At 42.1% G+C, this 20,861-nt stretch overlaps 1 protein-coding gene across 2 annotated transcripts in view; it reads left to right on the plus strand.

Moving 5' to 3' along the window:
* Positions 1–20,861, plus strand: part of cdh24b (cadherin 24, type 2b) — a 108,553-nt gene that overhangs the window by 62,656 nt on the left and 25,036 nt on the right. For both annotated transcript variants that reach the window (XM_028976140.1, XM_028976141.1), the window contains exon 6: positions 20,535–20,716. In XM_028976140.1, coding sequence (XP_028831973.1) covers positions 20,535–20,716 — 182 coding nt within the window. The remainder of the gene's footprint in view (positions 1–20,534; positions 20,717–20,861) is intronic.

Genomic DNA, 20,861 nt, shown 5'->3' on the forward strand with positions numbered 1-20,861 from the left:
CAAGAATGAACCGATTGGTAGTTATCTGTATCTTGAAGAGAAGAGGAATTCTAAGTTTTTTTTTTTTTTGTTGGTGTGTAATTATTTCTGTCACCCAAGAACATGGTCTTTAATTATGTTTTTTTTTTTTTTTTATAATGGCAGGGGCCTGATGATAGACAGCTCTCACGCATGGATGATTTAAACCTGAGACTGTCAAAACGTCACATCCTCAAACATCATACTTTTTATTTTATATATTTTTGTATGGCCTAAGGACAGATTTAACCTTAATATAGTGGACAAGTCCCACTCCTAGCACTTTGTGCTTACTGCCTGTTGGCCTCTGTTTCACTCCTGCATCAAAAAATCAATCCTAAAATCTTTTTATTGAACTCTGCTCAATTGAACCAACAAAATGTATCTTGTGCATAGAGGAGTGTGAGTGAGAAAGAAATGTATAGCTGTGTATTTTTTTTTTTGTATATGCAAAAAAAAAAAAAAAAAAAAACATCCAGCACAGATTGGGTACAGACAGCATTTCTGTTAACTGTGTGGTGGTACATACAACTTGTCAGGAGGTAAGGACTTGGACTGAAGTTCATGTGTGGTAAGGTTAGATCTTGTCATCAGAACTTAATGAATTTGCTAAATATCTATGCAGACTAAAAATCTCACTAAAATGGCTATTGGTTCATATTTTAATAAATATACACTTAAACATTAAACCTGTAACTGTACAGTGCTTTTCTGAGGCTCAGCAGTAGTCAAATAAATAGGTGTTACTGTCCAGCATCGCAGGGGTCTGTTTTACTGTTGCAATCACATTTGTGCAATGTTGCCTCAACCAAATGTTTATCTCTCCAAAGCGAGTGATGGATTCATCTGTAGCCTCGGGATTGTAATGCATGCAGACTTAGGTGCAGCCAGGTCCCTCTCCCCCATTTTTATGTGGTTTTAACGGTGGCGGCCGCACCGGCAGCATGGTCTGCTGGAGCTCGCGCTGTCCCAAGGTGATGGATGGAAAGGTAGATTGTCTGACAGATGACTACACAGGTATGGCTGATAAGATCACTGTCTTTTGTTATGCGATGACAAGATGAGAGAGCGATACAGAGAGAGACAGAAGGGGGTTTCATCATAAATATTACTAATTTATTTCCCCCCAGAGCTGCTTCCAGCTACTGAGATACAGAGAGAGAGAGAGCAATATTCTGTGAGTGAGAGGGAGCGGATGGAGTTGGAGGAAAATTGAGAGAGAATGGAAAAAAGGAACAAGTTGTCGGGAAAGAAGAGCAGATAAAAGGGGGAAGAATACTGATGGAAAAAGGAAGAAAATAAAGTGGTGTGAAAAAGGCAGTTGGGAGTGATAATCGTGATAATGCGTCCTCTGAGGGATCTAATGAAGGAGGCGGAGGAGGGGAGAGATGAGGTTGGAGCGCGTCACACTGTGAGTATCTGAGCACTGAGCAAGTATGAGGTCTCATTTGTGTCTGTGTCTGTGCACATTTTTGCATCATCCACATTCACCATCTGTTTCTCCCTCTCTTTCTCTTAGAGACACATTTACACACTCATTCTGTGACATTCAGAAAACACACACGCAAATACACAATCAGGCCGCACATGAGAAGAACCACACGTGGTCCTACCAGATGCCCTCAAAAGCACACACGCAATCATGCAATTGTATTAATTCAACAATATTAACTAAGGGTGTTATTTAAAAAAAATAATATTGTATTGGTACAGGGACATTGAATATCAATATTTTTGTATACAAATTTAGTCCAAATTTCTGTTTTGTTGTTTTGGCTGAAGTATGTAATCCACACAGATTGTACACAGCATCTTCACAGTATAGAACACACAGTATTTCAGATCTGTTTTTACATTTTCAGTGAACTGTAGAATACCGCAATATGTACAGTATCACAATATATAATTATCAGAGTTTTTATTTCTGTGCTGCTGTAATAATAAAGATATACAGATCTAGGATATGTGATAAGTAATCAGGATATTTGATGATTGGCAATGATCAACGAATCAATTGTGACACAGCACAGACTCATACCTAGACCCCATTTGTGGCCTACTCTGTGGTGCTAAGGTGCCACTGGGCTCACCACCTGGCACCAATTTCACATTAAAAATGACCCCATAAAAATGAACCTATGTCCAAATGCCTCTGTCTTGCATTGTTTGCATACATCTCCAGGTGTGATATATATATTCTGACCATCAAACCGTGTTTCAACTTACTTATTTTTTTTTATTTAACATTTATCCAGAGCGACTTACAATCAGTAGTTACAGGGACAGTCCCCCTGGAGCAACTTAACCTTAAGTGTCTTACTCAGGGACACAATGGTAGTAAGTGGGATTTGAACCTGGGTCTTCTGGTTCACAGGCGAGTGTGTTACCCACTAGGCTACTACTGCCTGTGTTTTGCTTCACAATGTTGATCGTCTGTGCCTCTCTCACCTGCTGGTGTACCATTACATACTCAGACTACACACACACACACACGCGCACACTGAGTTCATCGGACTGAGTGAACAATTTGGTAACATAGAGGTACCAAGAGGCCAACATGCTTTGTCATCCACCTTCAGGTCGAATCCCCAGTCTTCTCTCTGTTCATGTGACACCCTCATCTCCCCATTCATCTTCATCCTCCCCTCCTCCTCCTCAAACCATCATCTTTTCTCTCATCAGGTTCTGCTTTTAAGGTCACCAGCACCTAGTCCCTGAGAATGAGTAAAGATTGTGTGTCATACTGAGTAGATCCTCTCCCTCTGCTCTTATTCTCACTGCTCTTGAAACACTTTTTTTTTTTTTTTTTTTTTTTTTTTTTTTTTTTTTGGTCTGCTCTTATCCAACTGTAAATATCCGTTATTATTCTGACTCAATGAGGGCCACAGAGCCAGGTCTTCGCTGTGATTATGGCCTTTGTCCTGTAAAAGCCTAAAGGCACTCAGGCAGCAGTTGGGATGCTATTTGCTAAGCGCCGGAACACTGGATTGTTTCAGGCGCAGTGTTAGCTCGTGGGATGTGTGGGGGGGAGTTCAACCCGTTAGTTCTATTTATGCGATCACCGTTGTGAGTGGCGATGAGCGATTCTTTTGTCAGCGTTGCAGAGTCTCCCGTCTCTCTATTGTATTAAAGGCTAGACAGCGCGTGCTGCGGGTGACCTGTATAATCTCTACATTTCTGGCCATCCATTAGATTTGCACTGCACACCCTCAGCCTCACAGCTGGGCTCGTGGTTCGATTTTTGGCTGTGTTCAGGCCATCTGTGCCTTGCTGTGTGTGGCTACCTGATTGGCTGTGTTTTTTGAGTGGGAAGTGATAGGGTCAAATCCACCACATCACTGAAGGGACTTCACTTATGTGAGACATGTGGCATCCCATTACATGTTATGGGGATATTTTGGGATTTTGATGAGGTTGAAAACGGTGTTAAAAAAACAGAGAGCCCAGAGAACTCCAGATACACAAAGCCGGAGCCTGGATCCAGTCTTTAGCTTTATAAGGCCACAACACTAAAGACTGTGCCACTGTGTGGTCCGGAATTTAGTTTTTTTTAGAGTTAATTAAAACTCATCTTCTGTATTATAAAAAAAAAATATGTAATCTGATTTGCATGCTCAGATGTGGATGTATAATTCTCGCTGATGCTGATATGCCATTTATTATTAGCTGAAACCGGCGGTATTTATAGCTAAATTAGTAATAAGACCTACATGTGTGAAGGCAATGTGAATGCTTACAAGGGCGTGTTACTGCTTCCCATGCATAAACGTGGATGCTGATGATAGTCAGTAATCAATAACATGCTTATTGATATTGTATTCATGTTAATGCTGAAATGCAAACAATACGTGCAAAACTGCAAAAGGAAAACAAGCAAATAATGATATAGCATTATATCTGCATTTCAAAAAATTTTTTTTACATTGTATTCTGAATACAATACTTTTTTGTGTACGTAACTATACATTCATGGTTATTTATTTACATTTCCAGCATTTATCAGACTCCCTTATCCAGAGTGACTCACAATCAATAGTTATAGGGACAGTCCCCCCCTGGAGCAACTTAGGGTTAAGTGTCTTGCTCAGGGACACAATGGTAGTAAGTGAGATTTGAACCTGGGTCTTCTGGTTCATAGGCAAGTGTGTTACCCACTAGGCTACTAGCACCCCAGATTGTATTCGGCCTAATTATCCTGCACCATGTTAAGTAGGGGTTCACACATCTTTGTATGTTTTCCTATTGGAAGATGATCAAGATGGTCAATTAAACTTTAAGCCTTCATTATGATTAATTATGTTCAATGTGTCCTCCCATCCTTTGCTTCTACTTGCCTGTGGCTTGTCAAGTGTATCATGTGATGTAATGACATTTTGTAGCATATGTTTTTGCGGTGCGGGCGATGATAAAAGTCAAGGGATTCTCATTAGAATACATAAAAGAAGCTGTCGTGGGGGGGTGGATTTTATGATGCGTGAAGGACCACGGGGGGAAGACGTTGATGTAGTGGGGTAGAGGGCAGGAAAAAAAAACTCTACGTTGTGTGTACAGATGTAATCGTGTGCGCTTGAATCTTTGTCGTGTTGCTGCGTGCTTGAAGACAGCTGTCAAATTGGCCAGTATTCCGGGACGGTATGTGGCGATTGGTCAGATTGTCTGTGGAGTGCCTCCCACTTTCTATCTGATTCCTGCTCTCCCACACAGTGCAGCACCGTAAGCTGTATAGCGTGCCAAATCCACACCCCCTATAATGTTCCACCCCGACGTTTCCACTGCAGTGACTTTCTCCGTGGGACGCTGTTGATATCATTGGTGCATGAAAACAGCCCTGAAGTCATTCAATTGTATTACAACATCCAATTAGAGCTGGGAATTTATTATTATTCCTCCCTCTCTCCCTCCCACAAGTCATCCGCATCTCTGGTCCAGTGGATGGTGATGTACATCGCTAGAGGAGATCTGAGCTATGAACGTGCCAGCGAGGCGAGCACAGGGTCGCCGGGTTGAAGTGGCACTGGATCCTGGGCAGTAGCTGCACGCCACATTTAGTGCCACGCTCAAGCGGCATGCAGGGTCTCTGAGCGATGCTCGGGGTTAGTGAGCGGTGAGTGAAGTCCACTGAAGGAGGGTTTGACGAGCCTTCTAGCAAGCTGAGCTTCAAGGGATTCGAAATAATGTGCAGGAACACTCGCTGTTATTTATTAAGCAAAATGGAACTCCATGCAGCACAATATGTGGAAAGATTTAGGCTTGAGGAATTGAAAATGATGCACCAGAAATGTCCACTCTGCTTTTTTTGTGTCAGAGGGAAGGTTGGTTCAAAACACGCAAAATGCAGAGGAAAAAGTGGTTATGCAAGCCATTTGTTTTTTTTTTTTTTTTTACCTCAACTCGCACCATCGATTCTGGCAGGAATCTATCAGTGAAACAGTGGTCTGAACGTCTTCCTCTCCTCCTCAAACTGCCTTGGCAAGCAGAACAGGGACGGATGCTGAGCAATTTTGCCTTTCTTGTCATATACCCCGCCACAGCGCGCCTTCACGCAGAATAATAGGAGTTAAAGCCATTCCTTTTGTGTGGAGCCATTGCTCTCTGAGCCGAGGGCAGAGGGAAGCGATTTTCATGCTAATGGGAACGTTCCCGCCAGGGCTCTCTCTCGGTTGACGCCGGCCTTGATGAATGCAGCCGGTAGACTGGGCGCGCAACGGGGGTCTCTGCTGAAGCCCACTGCCACATAGCTTCGCTCACACAGGGGTGTGGACTGTAAGGCTGCCCTGTAGAAACCTTGCTTAAAACCTCTCATCGAAAGTCATCTCCACGCCACATTTCACCCAGATCCGAGGGCACTGTGGCCAAACCTGTCCCTTTTGTCACTTTATCCCAACGAGGGTCAATCTGCGTTTCAGCATGCTGTATGTATTTCTATATTATTTCTCTCTTTTTTTGCCACGTCTGATCGACTGACTTCCTTCCTTGGGGCTTTACATCTCAAATGGCTATGACCATTTTCTGGTCATCGTCATTCATTATTTAACATTTGTTGTAATGTGAAAAGGCATTTAGCTTTTTGCACTATTTCTTTCCTATTTCACTTTATTGCCTGCTTTAATGGGTTGTGAAGCTTAGCTAGAGGTTGGACTGTATTGGACTATTGTTAATTTTCAGGATCTTTGTTAAGATGCTAGCTATTGTATAGAGTGGCATCTTTTTTTTTTTTTTTTTTTTTTTTCTTGAGAATCTTTATTCTTTTTGATCAGTATTATACAGAGCTCTGTGATCCCTTGATATTTGTTCTGAAATACAGATCTAGTTGTGAAGCCAGAATGAGCCCAGCGGAATACTTCAGCAACGTAACTATTTAATGTTGGTTTGCAGGAAAAATAAACCATAAGTCTAACAAACACCCTTGGAGAGCAAACAAGACCTGCTGCTTGATTTTGAAGTGGTAGTTGGAAAAAGGTTCCCCTGTTGTGAAGTCGACATGGTCATAGCTATTATTAGGGTCCGCAGGACTTGTTGATTCAGTCTAGGAAAGGTTGGTTCCTTACGTTCCTAACCTAAAATCTATAATTCCGTTAAGCTCTGTTGAATCCACAAATTTTTCAAACGAGACACCCTGGACAAAAACATGGTTAATGTAAGAGTATAAAACAGAAAAAAAGAATATTCAAGTCAAATTTGGCAAGAAGCACCTGTATTATCTTGACGTTGTCTTGACATAGTCAGACTAAAATTTAAATCTGCAGCTCAGCTGCATCACACACCATAACCGTTTACAAAGAAAAGGAAAAAGATTTTTGAAACTGAAGCAATTCATTTGTTGTAGGTCTCACAATCTTTTAAAAGCAAAAAAAAACACAACATATTTTTGCTCTCCCTACGGTTGTACAGTATCATTTACTTTTATGTTATGTCACAAAATGTGTGCATTTATTAAAATAAAATTGCCTGGATGAATATGCATATCTGACAATAATGTTCTAATAAACACATATTTAAAACAATGCAATGTGTTTCACAGGAATACACAAAATGACACAGACATGGTGTACTGCACAGATCTAGCACTGCAAAATTCACCTTCATAATGGTGAATTTTTAATGAGGCCGCACTCTGGATGAAGTTATTGTTTAAGAGAAACCGCGCTGAGGGCCACTCGGGAATGAAGTGGTGCTTCAAGCGCTCGTGCCTCCGACCCGTGGGCCGGACATGCAAACGGCGGCCAGAATTAGCATGAGCGCCGGTCGCTGTGGCTATGCTAATGTAGGTCGCCGTCTCCTACCTCAGCGTTGCACATGAAAATATCATCAGCGTTAACCTGCACGTTGGAATGCAGCTCGGCCCGCCGCTCTTGACCTCCAGGGCGTCCGTCCAGCTGTTTAAATAGACCACAGAGCGACAGTTTGGAGCAGGAGGCAGTGGGTAAACATCACTGTTATTATGACTGAATGACCGACTGTGGGGACTTGTGCATGAAAGTCCACTCTGCTGGCTTTTCTCATCGGGAAAACAAACCGGCTCATCTGTAGTCCAGTCACAGGGACGTTCTTCTCTTCGTAAGCACCGATGTTTGCAGAACCCGTTGCCTCGGGCACGGATGAACCCCCTAGGCGTGGAGAACATTTAAAAAAAGCCAACACACCTGCGAGTTTCTCCAGTGTCACTGAAATAGTCCCAGAGGAGGCACGTGGAAATGGAAAGGCTTTCTTTTTTCTGGCCGTTTCATTTTAAGGTTGATTTTTTTTTTTCCTGTCCTCCAGAGGTTGACCAACATTAGCATAGCCACAGTGCAGCAGCGAGGGACTAATGCTAATTCTTGCCAGCGTTTGCATGGCTTCGTTCTTGATTTTCTGTTAAATATAGTAGAGTTGGTTTCCCAGTTTTGGAAGACTCAGCTTTGAAGAACCGGCCTCCTCTCGCTCGCTAATACAAATGAGCAGAGCGAGAACAGTGCCTAGGAACAGACGAGTGTTTTAATTTCAAACCAAATTTGGCAATTTGGCGCTTTGCTGAAGCTGCAGAAATAATAACTCTAACAACGATAACAAAACTATTAAGTAATGGGAATAATTCCAATAATTGTTATTGCTAATTAAGTTCTGCGTCTTCAAAAAAAGGTCCTAATTAAAGTAGTGGTGGTTAATATTAGCTTCTCTTTTCATCCCTCTATTTTCACTATCTCCATATTCCTCCCTCCTGTATTAATATTTCATCTAAAGTTCAGCAGTTTCTGCTTCAGTAGATAGTGAAATCGGGGCAGGAAATGTTGCTCTAAGACACGTCTGTCTCCCTCTCACTTCTTCACCTCCCTCCTAAACTTTCCTTCCATCAAACTTTTCTTTCTTTCTTTCTTTCTTTCTTTCTTTCTTACTAAGTATATATTCACAGCAGACGTACTGATTGGTGCTCAGGCGCTCTCTGCATGTGGCTCATCAGTCAGTCCACCAACGTATTTGATAGAAATGTGCCTCAGTTTTTCATTCCCTTCATAGAAATACATTTTTTTGGGCAAATTATTATTAGACTAATAATAGTAATAAAGTAATTCTATGAGCAGTGGCAGTGAGTTTTAAAGTAAAGTGAAGTGATTGTCATTGTGATACACAGCAGCACAGCACACAGTGCACACAGTGAAATGCGTCCTCTGCTTTTAACCATCACCCTTAGTGAGCAGTGGGCAGCCATGACAGGTGCCCGGGGAGCGATTTGTGGGGACGGTGCTTTGCTCAGTGACACCTTGGCAGATTGGGATTCGAACCGCTTCCTTAATCGCTAGGCCACCACTGCCCCTTTTAATAGGATTATTTGTCAGAAGTGGGATTCGAACCCACGCCTCCTGAACACAGCACCTTAGACTACTCGGCCATCCTGACCTAGACATTAACATGGTACCAGGATTGGATTAAATTCTGTTTTTATATGTACCAGAGTAAAGTTGTTTACAGGCTATCATACAGTCCTTACCACAATGGCTACCACAATGTGGCAGTGGAATTTAAGGTGCTGGAGAATCTTTGGCATTTCCCTGGCTGTGCTGGGGAATGAGCGGTGTGGGTGCCAGTGGGGAGAGCAGCGAGGGGGAGATGAGCCATGGGGCTCCATTGGCAGCGAGAGGAGCGTGCAGAGACAGGAGATTAATTAATGTGGCTGGTTAGTTGAACTGGTTTGTTGCAAAAGTCGTTTCAAGCAGGCACAAAATGGTTCAGGAGAATAATTCGAAAATTGGGAAATTGGAAAAATCCACAATTGATATGTGGATTCAATATGGTGACCGGATGTTTACAGATTACGCCGACCCATCCGGGTCTGCTTCCAGGTGGTTGGCTGTTGGTTCGACCCTGTGCCCCCTCTAGGTGGGGAGGTGAGCCTAGGATTGTGACAATAGCTCATTTTAAAATTGGCCCCTAATATTATACATTGACCGCTCACCTTTCTAGAAGCAGCTATGTTCAATTTTTCACCCACTTTATCAAACTCAGTATACCTGCCTTAGGTGTAGATTAGTGCAGCGGTGTGTCATCAATCAAATGACCTATTGATCAAAGGTCAGTGTCTAAGCTCCTACAGTGGCTATGGAAAGGATTCAGACCCCTTAAATTTTTCACCCTTTGTTATATTGCAGCCATTTGCTAAAATCATTTAAGTAAATTTTTTCCTCATTAATGTACACGCAACATGTCATATTGACAGAAAAACACTTAATTGTTGACATTTTTGCTGATTTATTAACAAAGAAAAACTGAATATCACATGGTTCTACATATTCTGAGCCTTTTCTCTGTATTTAGGAGAAGCACACTTTGATCTAATACAGCCATGAGCCTTTTTGGGAAAAGTGCAACAAATTTTTCACACCTGGATTTGGGGACCCCTGCTATTCCTCCTTGCAGATCCTCTCCAGTTATGGAAGGTTGGATGGTAAACGTTGGTGTACAGCCATTTTAGATCTCTCTAGAGATGCTCAACTGGGTTTAAGTCAGTCAGAGCTGATCAGTTGTTGAGAAGCCACACCTTTGTTATTTTACATTTAGGGCATTTATCAGACGCCCTTATCCAGAGCGACTTAGTCCAGAGCGAAGTAGTTACAGGGACAGTCCCCCCCTGGAGACACTCAGGGTTAAGTGTCTTGCTCAGGGACACAATGGTAGTAACTGGGATTTGAACCTGGGTCTTCTGGTTCATAGGCGAGTGTGATACCCACTAGGCAACTACCCATTTTAGCTGTGTGTTTATGGTCATTGTCTTGTTGGAAGGTAAACCTTCAGCCCAGTCTGAGGTCCTGAGCACTCTGGAGAAGGTTTTCGTCCAGGATATCCCTGTACTTGGCCGCATTCATCTTTCCCTCGATGCAACCAGTCGTCCTCTCCCTGCAGCTGCACAACACCCCACAGCATGATGCTGATAGCTCAGTTTGGCCGGACGGCCAGCTCTAGGAAGGGTTCTGGTAGTCCCAAGCGTCTTTCTGTGCTCTTATGAACCTTAAATGCAGCATTTTTTTTTTTTTTTGTATTCTTGGCCAGATCTGTGCCTTGCCACAATTCTGTCTCTGAGTTCTTCTTTCAGATCCTGACATCATGATTCTCATTTGCTCTGACCTGCATTGTGAGCTGTAAGGTCTTATATAGACAGGGGTGTGGCTTTCCTAATCACATCCAACCAGTATAATCAAATACAGCTGGACTCAAATGAAGGTGTAGAACCATCTCAAGGACGATCAGAAGAACCACAGTTAAATATATGAGCGTCACAGCAAAGGGTCTGAATACTTGTGACGTGACATTTCAGTTTCGTTAATAAATCTGCAAAAATGTCAACAATTCTGTGTTTCTCTGTCAATGTGGTGTGCTGTGTGTACATTAATGAGGAAAAAAAATTACAATATAATAAAGAGTGAAATTTAAGGGTTTCTGAATACTTTCTATAGCCATTGTATGTTCTCTTTGGTGTTACTATGGTGATGAACTAGATTATTGTCTCTACGCTATAACGAATGTAATGCACAGGGAGTGTTTGATAACTCAGGGGTCCTTTGGCCATTAGTCAAAGTAAAGTGATAGTGAAATGATTGTCATTGTGAAACACAAAATGTGTCCTCTGCTTTTAACAATCACCGTTAGACAGGGGCCCGGGGAGCAGTGTGTGGGGACAGTGCTTTGCTCAGTGGCAGCTCAGTGGCACCTTGGCGGTTAGGGATTAGAAACGGCAACTTTCTGATTACGGTTCCGTTTCCTTGCCCGCCCAGGCCACCACTGCCCACTACTTACTTAAAAATATCAATATATCTGATCAGTCGATATGAGTGGACATATAATAATCCCTGTATCAAACTATTGAATCTGACGTTAGTGAACACTGACAATGCCTCTTAAATATGACTGATATATAATTGTATATATCGTTACATGGTTAAACTGAAAAAGTATTAATTGAATAAAATACCATGAATGAGTTGACCAAATCAACATGACAAATTATATGAATATTAGAAATAAACCCTCCAAGTGAATTGCCTGTTTGAATTTCAGCTGCCAGAAGCCGACCGTAATACCTTTGTTAAATATTGATATGCTGGCAGACAGCTCACCTTAAGAGGGCTCATTCACTGTCAAAATATTGCCAGTCCCGCTATTGTTTGCTTGCCTAGGACCTTTTGTTCCTCTGCCATTCTTTTTAATGCATGATGCTACAGCCTCTTTATTATTCAAATAGTGATCCCAGCTACGTTTGCTTAATAGTTCAAATATCCCTGCATATTCCTGTCAACTTATCGTCTTTTTTTTTTTTTTTTTACAATGAATTTGGAAATGTTGCCTATAATGCATTGGCTTTGATTTTGTTCAAATGTTGATAAAGTATGGCAGCTTTCACCAGCTTATTCTAACTTTTTTTCCCACAGTAAACCCTCTGCATGAAACCAATGAAAGTGAACAGGTTATGGTGTCTCTCAATATGTAACATGACCCATTTTGAGGCGAGACTGTAGTTTCAGTGGAGAGCCGCATTCTCTACTTTCTATTAATAATAATAACAACAGCAACAACAATGATAATAATAATAACAATAATAAATGTTATTTATAATGCACTTCACAGTTCACCAAAAATCTCAAAATGCACACAGACAATAAAATAGCATTTGGATAACATATAGCATTTAATAACTTGATGGGAATACAACATTAACAATCAGCAAAAAAATCACTAAAAACATTTGCTAAATAACGTTTTCAGGCGTTCATTAAAGCATGCTACATCCTGTGGAGCCCCCAAATGTGGAGGTTGGACAGTAGCTGGAAATCCCCAGTGATACCAGGAGCCTCATGTAAAATTGTTCTGAACATATTGAAGTTTTCGAAAGTTCTTGTCAGTAATTCTGATAAGCATATTACAATAAACCAGTCTTGATGTGATTGAAGGCATGCACTAGTTTTTCTGTGTCAGAGAGGAGTGTGGGCCAGAGTTTAGCAGTGTTTTAGGAGATTGTGCAAATGTGCTTGATATGCTTTCAAAGGTGAGTTGTGGATCAAAAATAACACCAAGGTTGGTGACTCTTTTAAAGAAGTAGATGTTATAAGAAGGAGATTTTGGTGGGTGTAAATTTGAATTCCTTCTGTTTTTGAGCTGCTCAGATTTAGGAAATTACACTCCACCCATGCCTTTACATCCTCTAGACAAGCAGTCAATGAATGGAGAGACTGAATGTTGCACCAGACAGGCTTCAATCTAGGTTCGCGTAGTAGTGGAATGATACCCCAAAGCTGCTGCTGATGTGTCCAAGTCGTACCATGTATAGATTAAAAAGAAGGCCCAAAACTCAACGTCCCCAATGGCCCAATGTCTAATAGAAATGAACCCAGATCTGTCTGTGAGGTATGACTGGAACCATTCCAGTGCAGTGCCATTAAACTGTGCAATTTGTTTGAGGCGTTCTAGTATGAGATGGTCTACTGTGTTGAATGCTTTTGTTTTTTTTATTAAAAACAAAAAGCTGTGTGGTGAACAGGGCTGATAATGATGGAGTTTACCACTTACTGCCTGTGCAGAAAGGACTGCTAGGCTATTAAAAAAATGGAAAACTAGTGTTCCACACAGAAACTTTTTTTTTTATGCAACTTCTGGGCATGGAAGATTCATTCTGCAAAGAGACGTCAGTGACTCCGAGACAGGTGTGACAGCTGGGCACATTTGGTGCGGTCTGCAGCGAGGAAACCTGCTCCAATTGTTGATGTTTGAAGAACATTGGTTAAAACGGTGTTGGCATGGAAACCTGAGGTGAAGACATAGTCATCATTAATCGGTGGCAGACTGAGACGTGTTTTTTCACCAACATCAACCTGTGCAAACCCAGGCGGTAGAGTAGAAGAATGCTGTCATACTGCAGCCAAGTGGGAACATTGCAAGAACATTGCAACGTTGTTCCTTCAGGAGTGATGTTCTGTCAGTTAACAGCATGTGCTGAAGGTTCCAATGATATTTTAGTCAGGGAAATTGGTTAAAATTGCACCAACTGGAAAAAGTCATAGAAATGAAACATTTTGATTTTTTTCAACTTTGAAGTAGATAAAAGAGCCCAGCTCTGGTGCATATACACTTGGTCTGAATCAGACACTGCAGGAGGAAAGGCAGCTCAGATGAGAAAAGTAAAAATGAAAATTTTGTCACTGGCACGGTGATGGGAGGTGCTAAAAATGGTTCTGCAGCTAGCCAGCAGGGGCGCCAGCCCTGTGATGGCTTCACTTTTTCAACATGATCCTGCTTTTTAAATGTGCTGGTGGTTTGGTTCAAACCTACCACCTCCCCATCTCCACCTGTTTACTGTTTGCTGTAAACACTGGTTATTGCTGTTCTCTGCTCATTTCTTTCCTGTGGCCTGTTGGCAAGTGTGACACGTCTTCCTGCTTTGCATTCTGCATGTGTATGCCAGGCCTTGTTGTCTGTGGTGCTGACTCCAGCCATGTCTCCTTTGCATGCTGGATATGCCTCCTTGTAGGGAAGAACGTTCTGCTATGTATCACACCACATGTGATGTATATAAACAAGCAGTATTTTAAGTATGGAGCAGGATTTAGTAGTGGTTATATGATCAGCTGTTAATGTGGGAAGATGTTCTCTGTGTTGACCGGTTCTGGTGTTCAGCATCATCTGCCATAGGGGAGGAGGTAGAAAACAAATGTGTCCAAGGTGAAAGGGGCCTGTGAAGATTTTTTTTTTTCCTGTCCCTTGAGGCAAGTCCTAGAGGGAGGGCAATGAGACATGAGAGTTTTTCTTTCTCATGTACTGCTGAGTTCAGGACGCACCAAAATAACAAGGTATTATGTGCATGTCATCAAATGGGATGGCTAAACCTTTCTATACAGGCATGGCTGGTGCTAGTCACTCATGATTTGTTTCAATACACACTTACTATACAACTCTACTTACTCCAACAGTCCAATCCAATTCATTCCAATCCACCTTTATTTATAAAGCACTTTAAAGCAACCAACACAGGACAAGTGCTGTACAGTGAATAAGATATGACTATAAATAAAAAGAACTAGCATCACATAAAACAAAATAAAATACATGATAAATACAATCAGTTAAAACATGAAACAGTATAAAATCACTTAAAGTACTAAAATATGAGAAAATAAGTTTAAATCCAAACATCCCATAAGGTGTCAAAAGCCAGGGTGAAGAGATTGGTTTTCAACCGTGATTTAAGAATCTCTAGTGGCAGATCGTTCCAAAGTTTCCAGAGTTAGTCTGTTCAACTCAGTCTTAAAAAAAAGATATAGAACTCACTTGAGTTTAAAATGTTTACTATCGCTATAGTACTACTGTCTGACTTTGTATGTATGACGGTCATTTGAATCATCAGCAGTGAATAGAAAAACACCTAACTGGGGAATGATGAAGAAGAGTTGTTGGTATTGTTGCTTAGCAACACCATTCAGCAACAGCAGTCAGATAGGTAGGGTCCTTTACATTGGAACTGGTGCAACAAGGCGCAATGCCATTTACAGGGATGCCACAAGAAAGAGGCTAACTGCACTCCCTCTCTGCCAATCATGGTGCAAGGTCAGAAATGGAGTTTAACACAATTATATTATACAGTCATTTCTTATTAAACATTTAATGGATGTAATGAATGTGTGTCCTGATTGAACTGCATCAAACTAATAGGGATGCAGGGCTGGGCAAAATAGCCTTAAGATTATATCACACCGTTATATTAAGATTATATTATCTGTGATTGCAGCTTGGAGGCAGCAGCATTTATTAGTGTAAACAAGATGAAGGTCATTTTCCATCCCTCTTTGCCAATGAGCTGCTGTCAGTGATGACAGACTACCTAATTCAAAGTGTGAATCTATTATTTCCACAAGGTGCCAGCAGCAGCAACAGCATTTCAGTGCAATAGTAGTGATACACAGCATTATGCAGCATGACACAGCGTAAATCTGAGCACAAAAGGTGGCATTTTCCCTTGAAATCGTAAGTAAAGTTCTAACGTGACCGTTTAGCACGTTCTTCATTTGTTTACATCTGCGCATCAGCAGCTGCTCGTATCCCCTCATGTGCCCCCATAGCCCGGTGCTTGAGGTGCGTTCTGTGCAGATGCACTCTCTTATTTGTCCTTTTTTTTTTTTTTTTTTCTGTGCACTTTTGCACACACACACACACACACACACACACACATGGCAGTTTTTGTTAACGTTAATTTTAATGACATTCGTGATTTTATATTCATCCTCCTGCTCAATCCCATAGGCCTTTTTTCCCCTTCCTGCATCTTCCTTTTTGATAAATTGTTTGAGCTCTGCAGACATGTTTGGGTTTGTGTTGTTGTGCATTAGGAAGCATGAGTGCAAGCTGCTGCCATATTGTAGGGTGGTAGTAGCCTAGTAAGAAACACACTCGACTATGAACCAGAAGACCCAGGTTCAAATCCCACTTACTGCCATTGTGTCCCTGAGCAAGACACTTAACCCTGAGTGTCTCCAGGAGGGGGGGACTGTCCCTGTAACTACTGATTTGTAATGAAATGTAATGCCATTTTGCCCTTTTTAATCACATAAACATTAAAAGACCTGCTCTGCCATTATGTTAACTGTGTCCATGTAAGGCCATTTGGCTGTTGTTTACACACCTCTGGATGGTTGCTGCTGCTGCTGAAGGTGGCTGTTTCCTTGATATTTCTCTTTCCTGGACCACATTTCCTCCCACCCTGCGTCGCCCTCTCACCCCTCGCTCTGCTCCATCTGTCACCGCAGCCATCACTTTACCTCCACCTTTTTCATTTGCTCTCTGCCGCATGCCTTTCTTTGTCCCACTTCTGGCTCTCTTTTTATTCTCCCTGTTCTGTCTGTTTTTCTTCTAAGGCTGTCAGCCCTTAATACTCGGTCCGCATTAAACCACAGGTCCCTGGTCCTCCGTTCCCCCATTAGTCTGTTGCTCTCAGATCCCTGACACTTCTGGACCGACAAAGCCATGCTCTTCTTCAGCAAAGGTCCTAAACAGCTCCTTTAAAAAAAATTAATTAAAGGAACGCTGCGGGGTCTCGTCTCCAGGGTGAGGGTGAGAGGATGGCTTTTTGTGGCTCTTTGAAGCGACTTTGAGCCACCACAGCAACAACCCTCGATTCTTTCTGCCGAACACAATTACGCAACCCCCCCCCCCGGGTCGAGAGTGCACTGAATCTGTGAGGAATAGAGCATGGACTCCGCTGCGAATGTGCTGTTTTCCTGGCGAGAAAGCACCAATTTCCTGGAGCAAGCAGGAGCAGAAGCCGTCACGTGACCTTTCACGTGACTTCCTTGGGAGATGGCCTGTGATTTGCGATTTTGGAACAGATAGGCTGTCATTTTCTGATGAAAGATTTTGTGGGCAGTAATGGCAACATGAAGGCCGAAAGCTGATAATGGCATTGTCACTGCCACCATTGCTCTCGTTCTCACTCTAAGCACTGTGACTGAGTGTGCGTGTGCGTGTGGGTGGGTTTGAGTGTCTGATATTTATAAAGTGTTGTTGGCTCCTTGAAGCAGTAAAGTAGACTGATGTAGACTGCATTTTTATTTGGGATTAAATTGTTTCTGTGACAAATGGTTTGAAAATATGTTCTCATGTTATGTAGGACCCACAGAGACCATTTCTGTGCTGGTCTTTAGAACTATAATATGGGATGCTGGAATTTCTTTCTGTACCTGGCAAATGTCCATGGAAAGGAGTTTCTTAAAACATTACAAAATTAACATGACAAAAATGCATGAGAAGACTGCAAACAAGACTGCAAGACTGTAGTACTGAACGGTGGAGTTAAACAGGGAGCTTTTTTTGTGCTCCAGCAGCAACAGCATTTCATTTACATTTACATTTACATTTACAGCATTTATCAGACGCCCTTATCCAGAGAGACTTACAATCAGTAGTTACAGGGACAGTCCCCCCTGGAGCAACTTAGGGTTAAGTGTCTTGCTCAGGGACACAATGGTAGTAAGCGGGACTTGAACCCGGGTCTTCTGGTTCATAGGCGAGTATGTTACCCCTAGGCTACTACCACCCATTTCAGTGCAATAGTAGTGATGCACAGCATTAAGCAGTGTGACACAGTGTAAATCTGAGCACAAAAGGTGGCGTTTTCCCTTGAAATCTTAAGTAAAGTTCTAACATGACCGTTTAGCACGTTTTCATTTGTTTACATCTGCGCATCAGCAGCTGCTCGTATCCCCTCATGTGCCCCCATAGCCCCGTGCTTGAGGTGCGTGCTGTGCAGACGCACTCTCTTATTTTATTTATTTATTTATTTATTTATTTATTTTTTTCCCCCCCATGCACTTTTACACACACACACACACACACACACGGCAGTTTTTGTTAACGTGAATTCTAATGAAATTCGTGATTTTTCTATTCGTCCTCCTGCTTCCTAGTGCAGGAGGACGAATAGAAAAATCACGAATTTCATTAGAATTCATGAGTGCAAGCTGTTGCCGTATTGCTGGTATTGTCATATTGTAGGGTGGTAGTAGCACACTCACCTATGAACCAGAAGACCCAGGTTCAAATCCCACTTACTACCATTGTGTCCCTGACCAAGACACTTACTTAACCCTGAGTGTCTCCAGGGGGGGACTGTCCCTGTAACTACTGATTGTAAGTCGCTCTGGATAAGAGCGGCTCATAAATGCCGTAAATGTAAATGTAATGCCATATTGCCCTTTTTAATCACATAAACATTAAAAGACCTGCTCTGCCATTATGTTAACTTTGTCCATTTTGGTTGGATCGTGGTGACTGTAAGGCCATTTGGCTGTTTACACTGTGTTTAAACTGTGACTCAATGGCACATCATATTAGCGTCATTTGTTCTATTTCATTAGACAGCCTAGCTTGATCCTTGACAGATAGACACAATTTTGTTCAATTTTAATATCAGTAATACATCAGTTTACTCAGAAAAAGGAGAAGAAAACTATAACCATTTTTTTCAAACTGAATTGTCAGGCTGATCGAATTCTGGTTACAGTGGTTCAAATGTGTACGGCTGCAATATAGCTGCTTAGGCACCACTTCCATTTTTCAGCTCATAACTGGGATTAACGAGCAAAAGGGGGCGTAATTTCAGCACTTTTCAGGGTATTTACCCATGGTTTTATATACATAGCATTTTTTTTTAGAATTGTTCACATTGGGATAATAACACATTCCTTCACTGAGCGATGAACTCAGAACACATTTTTATTGCTTTACATAGACTTTAGACTATAAAGCAATCAGCTGAATGACTACTAATGATGGATTTCATAGACAATCTTATCTGGTGGTGCTGTATGTGTTCTTTACCCTTTCATTGAACATTCCACACATCGTGATGCAGATTGTCGAGGATCACTTGACAAGGATCCTCTACATTTGGAACATATTGAAGCGTATGCTCTGCAGACCAACACACAAGACTCCCAGAATGCCCAGAAACGTCTGATATCAGCCGGAATGTTTGTCAGCCGGAGTGCTACAGATCTGCACAGTTTTGGCATGTACAACATGACTCAGTATCCAGTAAACGCTTTCCATCAGACTATGCAAGCCGTGGTAAATCACACAGAAGGAGACACATCAAGGAGATGGCACTTGCTCAGATAAAAGGGCTTTGAAAACACCTAAAAGTATATTTCTTTTACTGTAAATTGAGAGCCTTTTTGCCAACATTATGACTCAGAAGATGAGAGTTTGGAGACGTATACTGTTATCTGAAATAATTTTACAAGAGATGTTTGAGCTGTGGTCCAGACAGTGTAATTGGTGACTGAATTAGATTTTTTTGATTTACTGGATGGAGTAGTGGTGTAATAAGATTTGGGCCATTCAACTTTGAACTAAATCAGTATTGAATGGACACAATTACAATCTTTTATTCATATGTAGGTCAAGACAAAAATATTCAGTAGCAACATTTGGAAAGTGTAGAGGGGAAACTTGGAAAAAACAGCAAAAAGGCACAAGACCAGTCAACACGAAGGATAAATGATAGAGTTTAAATATAAGTCCTATCATCTTGTCAGCCATTTATTAGCATGTGAAAATGAGGTCAGTGGTAAAGAATCCCTTCTTTCAAGTGTGATAATATGGGTCTTGCCCCCAAAAATGACTGTGATGTTCGTTTTTTAGGGTGTTAGTAGCCTAGTGGTAACACACTCGGCTTTGAACCAGAAGACCCAGGTTCAAACCCCAACTTACTACCATTGTGACCCTGAGCAAGACACTTAACCCTAAATTGCTCCAGGGGGGGACTGTCCCTGTAACTACTTATTGTAAGTCGCTCTGGATAAATGCCGTAAATGTAAAGTTTGAATTCGGTAAGTGAAACCATTGCAGCGGATTAACTGATTTACTCACTGTCTGTAACCGCTTAATCCCGATCCGGATCGTGGGACATTATGCACAGTGCAGAGCCTCACACAAATTAAAACCTTGAACATTCACAGAATGCAACTAACTAAGGAGTTTGTATATTGAAGTGAAAAGTAAGCAAAATTCCATATATATAATGTATTTATTGGTCCACTTTCTCTGACTCTAGAACGGCTATGTTATTAAATACTAGATAATAAAGGGAAGTATGAGTCTGGATGTTAAACCCCTCTGGCCAGGGCTACCTTGCTATTTCTCCCCCACGTTTGTGTCTCAGCATCTCTGCATGCCCTCTCATGAGGTTCACTGGACACAGTGCGAAATGAAGTGTAAAGAATCGGCCGTGTGAGCGGTGGGGACCAGTGGCCTGCGTTCACCGAGTTGCCGGGAGAATACGCGCGAGTTTATCACAGCGGCCCACAACTCTGGCGAGAGATATTAATTCTGCAGCTTCTCCAGCGGAAGAGGATGTGGATGATCATCCCTCAGCCTTTACAGCAGAGCTTGTTATACTCAAAGTCACAAAACTGAGATATGAGAGGCTTATTTCCCATGATGCACGCTCACTTTGTGTAGGTGACTTTATGTCCTTTAACTGTCCTTCCATCCCCCTCTCTCAGGTATGTGGTCGTTTTCGGTGTCGGAGTTGGCAGTGGCAGGGGCGGAGGTGGGCCGTGTCTCAGCGACAGATGCCGACCTGGGCGAGAACGCCAAGCTGGAGTACACCATACTGGAGGGCGAGACGGGGGACACCTTCAACATTACTGGACTGAACCAGGAGGCCGTCATCATCCTCAACAAGGTGCGGGTGGGACGGGGGTGGAGTGGTGAGGCGGGACAGAGGGGTGTAACAGATGATCGGGGTGGGGAGGAGGCGCAGGTTAAGTGGAAATCTGCTGCTAAGGAGCACACAGGCTCACGATAGCCGCCTCTGGTTAGTGTTCTTG

Source organism: Denticeps clupeoides, chromosome 4 (genome assembly GCF_900700375.1).
Source record: "Denticeps clupeoides chromosome 4, fDenClu1.1, whole genome shotgun sequence".
NCBI classification, from domain to species: Eukaryota; Metazoa; Chordata; class Actinopteri; order Clupeiformes; family Denticipitidae; genus Denticeps; species Denticeps clupeoides.